Below are 12,595 nucleotides of genomic sequence, written 5' to 3'. Positions count from 1 at the left end.
GGGTCCCATTCTGTTTTACAAGTCAACCGTCAGTATATCCTGCAGGAATTTAAACACTGGTAACAGGTGCAAAGGAGTTAAGATGAATCCTGGAGTGCAGATAAATGGAACCGTGTCAAAATCCCAAGGTTACATTAGTGAATAAAAACAAGCTTGACTGAATCATTTAAAAGTCAGCTCTGCATATTCCCCTTATTCTACAGAATACTGTGCAAAATTCAGATACATTTTTTATCCACTTGGTAATCCTGCTAGGTTTGCAGTAATCCTCTCGTATACAGCTGTAGTCCACAGGATCACCTGCCATGGGTGGTAGTAAGCAGTGCAATTGCAAAGCCAGTACCTGAATTAACAGGCAATACAATATATCAATACACAATCATTACTTCCAGCATCCAGCATCAAGTAAAACAAATGAGCATTCTTAAATAAACCTTTGCCAAATCAAATTTAAAAGAAAGGAAAAAGAAGAAAAGACGAGAACAGGAAGAAGTCCAAGATCTCACTAGGGAAACAACTAGCCAAGCGTATTTAAGGTTCAGATGAGCAACTATACAATACCAGTAGCAGTTGCTTGATCCCATGGGGGCCCAAAATTCCTAAAATGTCTCCAGTTTGTTATTGAGCCTAGCAGATAAATGTTCCATCAGCTGAATATCCTCTGCACGTGTCCTCAATTCCGCAACAGAGGGACGGAGTGGGTGATTTTCAATGTAGCGAGATGAGGCATCTGGCCGCCGTAAGAATATGCGGTAAAACCACCTACTTAACATTTCATAGGTCCCTATTGTTCTACAAAAACAGCTCTAAAAGACCTCTGAGGATCCTCCAACTAAATTATAGGGTAAAACTTCTATGGATCAGACTTTTTTCCAGCACAAGCCACAGATAATCAGATTAGGTTCTGGGGAATCTGAAGGTAACGTCAAACCCTTGAACTCATGTCATGTTCCTCAAACCATTTTTGAACATTTAGGCAAATTTACTCTTTAAAAGGTGTGACTGTCATTAGGAAATACTGTTGCTATGAAAAGGTGGACATGGTCTGCAAGCCAGGACAGAAGGTTTACCGACAGAGAATTACATTGGGCCTGATTTAATAAAGCTCTCCAAGGCTGGAAAGGACACACTTTCATCACTGATCCAACAAATCGTGTTCCAATGTCCAGTTATAATGCTCATGTGCCCATTGTAGTGGTTAGAAGTCAACATGGGTATTATTAATTTTTTATGCTTATGCAGCCTCATATACAACAATCTGTGATATACTGATAAATTGCTATTTTTCGGCTACAGTAGATCTTTTGTGTTATTGGATCAGATGAGCAAGCCTTTGCTTCCCATGCACATCAGTGAGCCTTGGATCCCCTTGTCTCTGTTGCCAGTTCACCGGTTGCCATTCCTCAGACTACTTTTGATAGGCATTAACTATTGTATACTAGGAATGCCCCACAAGAACACTGACCCTGTCATTTAGCCATCACAATTTGGCTCTTGTCAAAGTCGCTCGGGCCTATTTATTTATTTTTATCTTTTTCCAATGTATCACCTTCAAGAACTGACTGTTTACTTGCTGTCTAATATAGCCGACCCCTTGACAGGTGCCATTTTTTTTATAAACAAAGATTTTTATTTTTGCATAGAATTACAGTATTTGAATACCTGAACAATAAGAAAAAACAGTATCAGCAGCTCAACAAAAGAAAAAAAAACATACACATAAAATAATAGATATAAAAACACACTCAAATACAGCCGTTCCAAAAGTGAAAAAGAAAAACCCCTATGTGTGATTATTGCAAACCAGTACACCCTATTAGGTATGTACCATGTGCAATACTGAAATTTCAGATAATAAGCATCCCTTTCGGTGGCTGCCAGTGCTTTATCAATGAAAGCATGCCACTTATTTAGAAAACGGGTGACCCCAATATCATCACCTTGTTCGGCTTCCAACAGATGCCATTTTTAAAAGATGGCCAGTTTTTTTGAATGATTGTGTATTTGGCATCACAAAATTGATTATAGCATTACAATTAATACTGACATCACCTTAACAATAATGTCATCACTTCATTTACTAAAACTTAACACTACTTTCTGTTCTACTTACTGCTTTACCTATTATAATATCATCAAACTTCCATCAAACATGGGCAAGTTATCCAAAAATTATAAATAAACCTATATATTGTAGTAATGTGCACATTACCCTAAACCATGGTATTTCATATTAGTATGTTATGGTTTAATTAATTTTCAATGGCACCCCAACACACTTTGGAATACACATTCATTCCAGTTCACTACAACACATGGAAACATACATAATGTGCATTGTGGTGTACAGTGTTGCTGAACCATTTTCCAATATTCTTGTAGTATTAGTAATATTGTTCTGGTATATTGGCAACCCCTTTATTAGCATGTGTTGACCCAATGCACCTGAACAGAAAGGTGTGAATGGTGCAAAGACAGACACAATAGTAAACTATCTTGAAAACAGGATTTAATCTTCAGTTGCCTTTAGGTCCTAATCACTCTTTATGGTTCTTAGTCTCAATCAAATATGATTGTTACAGGTTAATTTTTTTTTTTTGATTTCCAATATTCAAAAATCTCCAGGAAGATAAAACAGAATGGGCAACAGATGGTTGGTTCACCAGGTTGGCTAAAATGTGTGTTGCATTTAATGATAAATTCCCTGACTATCTGATGTATATGAGCAGCAGGTTAAAGGTTAACACAGAAATACTCAGCTGCCTATTAGCAAAGCAGGCACTAATTGAGTGATGAGGTTGATGTTCAATTCTCGAGAGCAAAGTGTTTTAGAGAAACCTCTTGAGACCTAAGAAGTGTGCCTGATGCTCAAATATTTTTGGTGCGTAAGTAAACACTTAGCAAGCCAAGCACATCACCTTGATGACGCTAACCCAATTTTAAGGGATATATAATGCTGCCAATGCAACTTGATTGTACAGCAGTGTTCAGAAACTAAAGGGAACAAGCAACCATGGATCAGAGCAAAGCTGTGCTGATGGACACACCACCTGTAAGTGCCAAAGGGGCTTAGCCAGTAAGAGCCCCATGAAAAAATGAGAGCAAGGTTGAAGAATCTCAAAGCTTTTTTATGTTTGGGAGAATGCCAATGAGTTTGATTATCTAGATATATTCTTCTATAATTCTGGTGTATTATTTCTGCACAAGTTTTTCATGTGTGTCTATATGTCTACAGTGGCCATCACCACAACATGTTTCAGTTGCTCCAATTAACTTTACTATAATTCTCTAAAATTAATTTAGTGGAAAGGCACAGGGAGATTTTCCACCACTCTTTAGCTAGGCGGTTCCTTATTTGATATTCATAGGGAAATGTTCTGCTAATCCTTTGCTAAAGAAATCTTTTCCATCCTTATGGTCATGGCAATACTGTTTCATTCTTTAGCTAGATAGAGACATCTTCTGATCTGTAGGTAAGGGCAGGTCTAAAGATTTCATTGTAATACAATCCTACCACCTTAAGGGCCAGAGTTCATTTTTGTGGTAGGTATGCGGATCTCCAAGTAGATAGAGGTAATTATTTTGATAATGCTGGTAATCCAAATGTTGGCCTAACCCGAAAAAAAAACTAGATGGAAATAGTTATCCTTATCTACATACTTGATCAGGGTCACTGTTATTAAACATCATAAGAACCTAACCACTAGTCTGTTAGGTCAAGAATGGCAGCTCTTTTGACTTTTTTACTTTACAACTACCATCTATGCTTTTATTGTTCCCCAGGTATATTCCGAATTGCTGTTTGCCCCTAAGATCCCATGTCTTGGTGGCCTTAAGAAGCTCCTCTGTGTGGTGTTGGTTGTGGTGGTCCTGGTCGTAGTCCTGCTTGCTGTCCTTTTAATGGGCCTGCATATGAGCCAGAAGCACACTGAGACGGTAAGTTTTGTATGCAACCTATCAATAAATAAAGCATTAAATGGCAATTTCTGAAATTTACCAGCAAGTAGACCATGGTAAAATAAAACTGTCATGCTCTAGTATAGTCTTAGGAAGTGTGCCAAATCTGTTAACAAAAGCCAGTGTATTTCAGTGAGAAAGTCAACGTGTTTGTACATATTACTTAATAATATAGTACTGATCAGTATCTCTTTGTGTCACCAGATCTTCCAGATGTCTCTGCAAGATGGAGCAGAATCCAAAGGGAGACCCGATGGTGTGGCAACCTTCCATCTGGACACCGGAATCAATACTTCAGCCAGTGTTGTCTATGATTATAGCAAGGTAATACATCCCGTATAGATTGGTCAACTGTGCAAAAAAAGTAACTAAAAATCTAATTTTTATTCCTTTATTCTTTCTTAGTTAGCGTTATTTAAAAAAATCCTTTGGTCTGCTTATATGCTAGCACAAAATTTAAAAATATAAATTTTATTATTTTCTATGTTTTATTTAAAGTTTTATTTTATAGTGTTCATGTGAAGGCTTTCTTTCTCTTTAGTAAAAACTGCAGATACATGTGATGTCATAGCTGACATTGCGATCACATGATAAATAACTACTTTGATTGGTTACCGATGGTCAGTGGAGACCCTAAATGTCAGTGACAGTCAGGATTGAAAGCCAACAGCCTTCTAAACTCTGGGCTGCTTCTTTTTAAATGGGAGGATATTAATGTATTTCTGGTATAGGGCATTGTGTGGGGAATATTTAAAAACAGGATTCAGGTAGGTAAGGGTTGAACTAACTAACCTTTACAGATTCCAAATATGTGTTTCATTGGTATTTGTAGCTGCTTGACAAGAGTCCCACTTTTAGGTGTTATTCACATGTTCCATATCTATTGGTATTGCACACATGTAATGTGGATGGGCCAAAGTAGCCACTAATAGTGAACTGCAACTCATAAGTATAAACCAGCCAAGTAAATTTAAAATTCATTGTCGTGGCAAAATGCATTGGTTTTGTTGATTAAAAATTTAAAGTGTGAAGGTTGATTTCAGTTCCAATTTATAAATCCCTTCTTTCTTTACCCAGATGCTGATCTGCACACGTCCACGTCCTGGCCACGCATGTTACATTACCCATATGGAAGGAGAACGCATTCAGAGTCTTCAGAGTATTGCAGAAAATGTGCTGAGCAAGGTGAGATTTTTGATTTTGAACCTGACAGATGGTCACCTGAGCATCACCTAGTTTACCACCCAGCTAAGCAAACCTATATCATTTAATTAACTTGAATTTTGCCAGGCCAGGCATTTTATGGTATTCCCCTGTGACATTCACATGTTTTAACAAATAGCAGAGAACTGCTCAATGACATCAGTATTCTCCCCAGAAATTTGTTAGGCTGGGTGGGAAGAAGCTGTTGGCGGGTGGTGGCCCCTGTATGGTGACCCAACTTTTCCAAAAACAGCCAGGTGGTTACTGAAAAGTGTCAGGTGGTGCGCCCAGTTTAAAGAGGCTGGGGAGAACACTGCACATCATTAAAAACAACCTATATAATAAGTCCTTGATTCGTTCCCTTTTAATTTGTAAGTTGGTGACTATTCTAGGAAAAGTTCGGTACTTTTTTGGTAGTTTTTACATGTCCTTATCTCCTTAGAAAAGTTATATTACCATTAATTTCCCCCTCCAAAATAATTTCTTGCTTTCTCCAGATTGATTTGGAAACCAAACAGAATGACCCTAGCAAGCTGGTGAGTGATCCTTCCATCTTGGGAACTACCATCCGGGTGCTGTGCGGGGATCTGCCAGTCTACTGGATCTAATGGGTTCCTCCAGCTTTATGTAACTCTGGGCACCGTCAGAATGTGACTGTGAGCTGTCTCGTCCCCTTACCTCTTTCTGCCATACCTGCATATTGTAGAATCACAAGAAACATCACAAGCATTACACAGCTATCCTGCAAGTCATTCTTTTTCAGAAAGACTGGAGGTGTTGACAGTGGCAACCAATTAAGTGTTAGCTTTCATTGTTTAATCTGCTTTAGAAAATTGACAGCTGGATTCTTTTTGGTTGTTGTAGACAACACTGACACTTTAAGTACCTGTGATTTTTTGTTATACAATGTTAATAATAAATATATGCATTCTACAGACTGTCAGGCTGTATGTCTCTATGCTGTATGACAGTTCTGATAATCACACAATAATACCTATTTGTATGTACATAATGTACAACTTCTGAAACTGCCATGCCTAAATACCTTGGGAAGAATTAACTTTGTAATAATGCTAAATGTGTATAATTTGTGCCATTCATCTGTACTGCATTCACATATCAAACATTCATGTATATATTCACCAGCCTATACATATACATTCGATTCTATATACCTCCTAAATTCCCCTGATTTTGGAAAACTGTCCCAGTTTTCATATCCAAAAGGTATAGTTTGGCAAAGTGTATGTGATTTTGTCTTAATACAGTTAAAATTTGGACAACCAAGGAGCACCAGGATTTTATGGCAAGTTTGTCACATTTTATGTACTTGTTCATTGTTACACCTGAATGTTCTGATCTTATTTCAGTTGTCACATGTTATGTACTCAAAAAATGAAAATCCATTCTTGTTTATTGTTGTCTCAAGTTATTCTGTTTAATTGATCTAATTTCAGTTGTTAGCCCATCATTGCTGTTGTATACGCACTATATGATCAATGTTCTTCTCTGTATATCTTATGTGAATATGAGAGCCTACATTGAAATCAAATTTTCCAAAAATAAAATTTTAAGCATGCCACAATGTTGAGAAGTTGTGCTTTTTTGGGAAATGTTTGACCCTTTACAAATGTCACAAGAAATAATTTTGTTATAATCTTTGTTCACATGCAAGGACATTATAAATAATACAAAATAACAATTTCTGTGCAGTCAGATATCGCTTTGTATTAGAGTAAATATTTACCAAAATAGCAGTTAAAGTACATCTAGAACCCGAAACATAATGTTGGATGGAGTAGCAAATGGGAAAACCTATTGTCAGGTTTTCTTTAGTGTCTGTGTCTATTGGAATTGATGTCTAGGGATGAGAAAGAATGCCTCTGGCGAAAATTTTCTTGAACTTCCGATGGTTCAGCAAAATTTCAGGCTATCTGATTTCGGGAAACCATCCGAAGATCGAGAAAATTATAACAGGAGGGTTCACAGGGGATTCACATGATTCCCTGGGAATCCTCCTTTTTGCGATCCCCGGGGCACTAGAGGATATTTAACCATTTAAAACAGTTTTGCGTTTCCCAGCACTAGATGTTAATTAACCTCTAGTGCCCCGGGGATCACACACTCTTCTCAATGAATGCAGCCACAGCTGCAATCCTTGAGGAGATGCCCGGCAAAGGAGAACCTTCTGACATTGTAATATAAGTATCCCTTACAAATGATACTTTTGTTACAGATACAAAAGTATCATTTGTAAGAGATAATTATAATACAATGTCAGGAAGTTCTCCCGTGCTGGGCATCTTCTCAATGATTGCAGCTGTGGCTGCATTCATTGAGAAGAGTGTGTGATCCCCGGGGCACTAGAGGAAATCCTCCCGTTTGGCGAGAGCTCGACCTCAGTGAATTAGAAGGCCGTTCTCGCCTACATTTTCGGTAAGTGAGAAAGGGCCGATTCCCCACGAGATTGATTTTATTATTCTCGCTCACTCCCTATTGATGTCCTTTTGCTTTCTGTCCTATGGAAAGAACTACCATAGAGGGAATTCTAATCTAATTCTTCTTGACCTGTTGACCACACAACAGAGAGCTAACAATTTTCACCAAGGCTAACTGACAGAAACCTTGGTATCTGAGAAGAATACTAACCTACTTGCATTAGGATACCCCATAGCTGATTAGAAGTTAACAAAGACAATACCAGCTTAAACAGAATGATTTAATGAAACATAGTCTAACACTCAAGCCAACTAGTAAATTAGTTGCAAGGTCGACTTGCTTTCATTATTTTAGGGTTTTATAACCTAAAGTGAGTTGTCAGGTTCAAAAACTTAGTTGTTGCCCGCTGATCTCCCAGCTTAAAAGGGCTTCTGGGAAAGCAGACAGCAGTAATGGATGTTTCTTGGTAACCTCTAATCCAATGTCATATGTGCAGAGGTCTTTCTTGTTTCTGAAAATATATCGACATAATTATAATTGTGTATGTTTGGTATATTAATGTGTATTGCCTAAATAAAATTAGTTGTTAACTAAGTTGTGTCCTACACACTTCCCTTCTGTTCCTTTAGATTTGATATAGAGACTGAGCCAGCTGGTGAGACGTTTGCCAGATTTAGTTCCTCGCTGTATGGAGTTAAGATAAGCTTCTTATTACAGTGTAAACAAACCAGGAAGTTAACATTAAAAAAGAAAATGCTTTATTTCTCACAGCAAAGCTGTACAGCTTTCTCTTTGGACAGGATATGATCTTGCCATGTATTATGACAATACTCAGTCCTATTGTACTATGAAATAGTGGGAATTTTTTTCAAATAGATGACATTACTTAGGGGCAAAGCCATGTAAGATAGCTTTATGGACAAAAAGAGTTTGTAGACTGCAGCTGCCAGACTCCACTTCCATTTTAACATTTAAAAAGTAACATTTAAGTTTGTTCTTATAATGATCCCTGGAATTGGGAGTCTATATTGTAGAATAAAACACATATGGAGTGTTAGAACTTAAAGTAGAGCTTAGCGAAAGCTTGGTTTTCGACCATGGCTACTGTATCAAAAGTAAAATGCAAGATCACTTGATATTTAACTGATGAGCTCTTAACGGCCAAGCTTAATTACTCATCGGGGGCGTTTCAGAATGTTTGGACCCCCAGGGGTACCACTACGTACCAATGGACTTCAACATGGATCTGCTTCCTCTCTGATATTATTCTTCCTTTACTTTCCATGTAGGCGATTTGTGTTCAATATTTAAGGCTGGTCCTGCATTCCGCATTCCCCCCTTCCTTTCTTTTCCCATTATTCCCATTTATTCCTTCTTGCTGCTTTCTTTTTCTTTTTTAAATAATAATGTGAATGTGTCTGCAGGATTTTGCGTGGGTTTCACAATTGCTTATTATGTATGATCACATGTAACTGATGTTTCCCTCTTTTCAGATACTCAATTTACAATGTTTGTAATGTGTATTCCTGCAACTTATTACTTATATTTTCTTTGTCTTGGAAACATAAAACTTAAAGTAGAACTCACATACATTAAATAAAATACTACTTTAACTTATTTTATCAAATAAATGTAGCTTGAAGTTTGGATAATGTTGAACAATTGAATGAAATGTTGACCTTTTCATTAATAGCCTTCTAGCATTTGCAATAAAATCAACTTAATGGCTGTATTACTTTTCAAAAATTAATTTCAGATGTACTAGGGACCGGTCTAAGCATCTAATTAGGCAACAACTGCATTTGGTAGTAATTTAGCCCTCACAAGTAGGAATTTTTTAAAATTATTTTTATTATATAATCTTAATTTTACTGAATAGTTGAGAAAATGTGTGAAGCACATGCAGTGGCTTTGTCATCCTCACAGTTATTTTGCCAAGTGTTGTCGGTCCATACATTATATGCTTCATAAAAAGTTGAAGTGCTAAAAATAATGGATGGCCACATGTTTAATATTATTATTCATAGTTATGCTGGTATAATTAATATGACTGCTATGCTGCTACTACTATTTTTATAATTAGAATGTAGGAAGTGGTATTTCCTGACTTGTGGTTGACTAATAAAACCAGTTTCATTGCTGTATGTGTTGTGCCATATAATAAAACTGCTTACATTATGAAAGCTCTCTGAGGCTGGAAAGTATACACTTTCATCAGTGAAGCTGGGTAATCCAGCAAACCTGGAATGGATCTGATCCAAGATTCAAAACATTTGCTAGCAAATTACTATGAAAACATTTTCATGTTTGCTGGATCACCCAACTTCACAGATGAAAGTGTATCGTCTCTAGTCTTGGAGAGCTTTACTAAATCAGGCCCAATATATATGCTATTACATTTCCATAGTAAGTCCATAGACATTACCCATTCTGGTAAAGACCCCTTAACTCTTGGAAGACAACCACAACATAATCTTTAAAAAATAATCAAATATTCCTGTTGATCTTGCTATAAAGATCTAGGTCAGCTCAGATTTTTGGAAGAAATTGAAAATGTAATCTGCTAATATTTCTGGATCTACTGATCAAATAGATCAGCCTTTCTCAACTTTATTATGGGGAAAACCTGGAAATAACTTTCAGGTCTTGGAAACCCCTACTATAATTACTATACCCACAGCACAACGTAGATTAGTGTGGTGGTCAGTAGGATCAATGCCTCTTACGTTGCTCACCAGAGTTAAGAATGTCACAGATAGTCAATAAGATAATCAGGTAAATTTCAGGTAAAGTTTCAGGTAAATTTACACGAGAGGCACAAATTCCTTATTTTTTAAGGTACCCATAACAACCTCTTGAAGAACCTTATGGTTCCAAGAAGACATAGATAAGAAATAGTGATATAGATGGACTTTTTACTAAAGCTAGGTTTTGCTTGTGTATTTTTTTACCATACCTGTATTTTAAATCTCTTGAATTATCAGATTTATGGCTAAAACTAATCAGATTCTTAGTATGAATTATAATTCTAATGATATATAATGATATACCATTCAACCACACGTCCTAGAAATGCCCCAACTATTAGATTGATTAGGATTTTGTATTTATGACCTGGTTTTCCTTATAAACTCTACCAATATATGCCAAAACATGCTAAAATGTCCCCAATATGGTCTTCTCTGGCAGCCTTAATTATTTCAGTTAAAGGTAAAATAAATGTATTCTATGGTGGACACAGAAGCAGACAAATGTTTTGCCTTAAATTGTTGACCTAAAAGAAAAGCAATGCATTTTGCATAAAAAGAATAAAAAAGGATAAAGGCAGCCAAGCACTACCCCAATGTCCCACTAATGAAACCAGAAGAGGTGAGAAGACTCAATGATTCTTGATGCCCCCCTAAAGGTTAAAAAGTCCTCCTAAAACCATTCTAAACCCAAAATAAGAACTGCCGATCCTGCATTGTACATAATAAATTATGGCAGCATGACTGGCACAAAGAAATCACAGGCAAGGAGTTATTCTGCTCATTCCATACCCCCTAGAATATTCTAACATTGAAACCTTACTATTCAGAAGGGGCAGGTACCAAAAGAGATTTTTTTTAGTTATTATCATTATTTTTATTATTATTAATAATAATAATAATAATAATAATAATATTAATAATAATGAACAGGAGTTATATAGTGCCAACATATTACGCAGCACTCTACATTAAATAGGAGTTGCAAATGACAGACAGATACAGACAGTGACACAAGGGGAGGAGAGGACCCTGACCCGAAGAGCTTACAATCAAATAAACATTAGCTTTAAACAATTTGAAACATCACAGAAAAAAATTGTGGGGCAAAACTATCAATGTCAGTTCTTGCAGTAAGATTGAAAGCAATTGAAAGCAAATCTAATGTCAGTACTTGTGTCACTCTGCAATACATGGCTGACCTACATAGACATATTAATTTTATACTGAGACTTTGCCAAATGCTATAGCTGGTTGGGTAAATCACTAGGCAGCCAAACCGATGACAAATCTAATTGAAATGCACACAATCAGAGACACACATACACACACATGTACACATGCAATGTATAAGCATGAATAAAATCACTGGCACTGTCCGTGATAAATTCAATATGTTACCAAACACATGGATGAGATGTTTGCGTACGTGTGCATGAAGGTGTTCAATGCACATCCCCAGAGCTTCATAACCCTAAATTATTATAATTAAACAGGATTTATGTAGCACCAACATATTATGCAGCGCTGTACATTAAATAGGGGTTGCAAATAGCAGACAGATACAGACAGTGACACAGGAGGAAGAGAGGACCTGCCCAGAAGAGCTTACAATCTAGGAGCAACAATCCCACCCTGTATTGCACACATACATGAATAAAGTTTTGCCTTGTCACAAGCAGTCTGAGCAGCTCATTGCCTTTCAGATGGATCCTGGGGGATTGAGGTCATTAGGTTGCTCTTCAGTCTTCCACTAGACCTTCACAAGAAGCCATCTTTCATAAAACTTAGCACTTTGATCTCTTCTGTCAATTTTTTTCTAGTATTTGCAAATATGAAATGCAGACAGAATCCCCTGAAACACACAAATTATAAGGATGAAAAGCAACCTTTTTGTGCAACATTTTGAATGTAGGAAGGTGCCCAGTGGAGCTTCTGGGGGGACCCATAGTTTGCTTCTCAGAATTAAATAAAAAAACATTTTTAATGTAAATCTAGTTACACACATTAAATTTATAACACTGGAAACAGTTCTTGCTGCTCAATTTCACACATGGTGGATATGACTTCAAAGATGGACCACTGTAGATTTTGGGCTATCATGAATGTTCATTTTGGGTGACAATTACCTATCATGTGTACAGCCTAAGAGTGGAAGTAAGTGCATTGCAAGGAATGAAAGCTCCAGGGAGAGGTTTATATGCAGGCTTACAGGAAGGGGCAACTCAAGAAACTCATGGGAGTAGTAA

General features: G+C 36.9%; 1 protein-coding gene across 1 annotated transcript; it reads left to right on the top strand.

Annotated features, from left to right (window-relative positions):
- The first annotated feature begins 2,938 nt into the window (after positions 1-2,938).
- On the top strand, positions 2,939-6,745 carry SFTPC (surfactant protein C). The gene is made up of 5 exons (XM_072399837.1): positions 2,939-3,052; positions 3,784-3,936; positions 4,162-4,281; positions 5,035-5,142; positions 5,658-6,745. Exons 1-5 carry the CDS (start codon positions 3,014-3,016, stop codon positions 5,766-5,768), a joined length of 531 nt encoding a protein of 176 aa, XP_072255938.1. The 5' UTR covers positions 2,939-3,013; the 3' UTR covers positions 5,769-6,745.
- Positions 6,746-12,595: the final 5,850 nt, after the last annotated feature.

The sequence above is a fragment of the Pyxicephalus adspersus genome, chromosome 2 (genome assembly GCF_032062135.1).
Source record: "Pyxicephalus adspersus chromosome 2, UCB_Pads_2.0, whole genome shotgun sequence".
Classification (NCBI taxonomy): domain Eukaryota; kingdom Metazoa; phylum Chordata; class Amphibia; order Anura; family Pyxicephalidae; genus Pyxicephalus; species Pyxicephalus adspersus.
The sequence above is the reverse complement of the archived record's forward strand: the minus strand, read 5'-3'. Positions and strand labels throughout refer to the sequence as shown.

Coding starts and splice junctions, on each gene's coding strand:
- SFTPC (XM_072399837.1), top strand. CDS start 3,014: ATGGATCAGAGCAAAGCTGTGCTGATGGACACACCACCT. Junction 3,053..3,783: donor TGCTGATGGACACACCACCT/GTAAGTGCCAAA, acceptor ATTGTTCCCCAG/GTATATTCCGAATTGCTGTT. Junction 3,937..4,161: donor GCCAGAAGCACACTGAGACG/GTAAGTTTTGTA, acceptor TTGTGTCACCAG/ATCTTCCAGATGTCTCTGCA.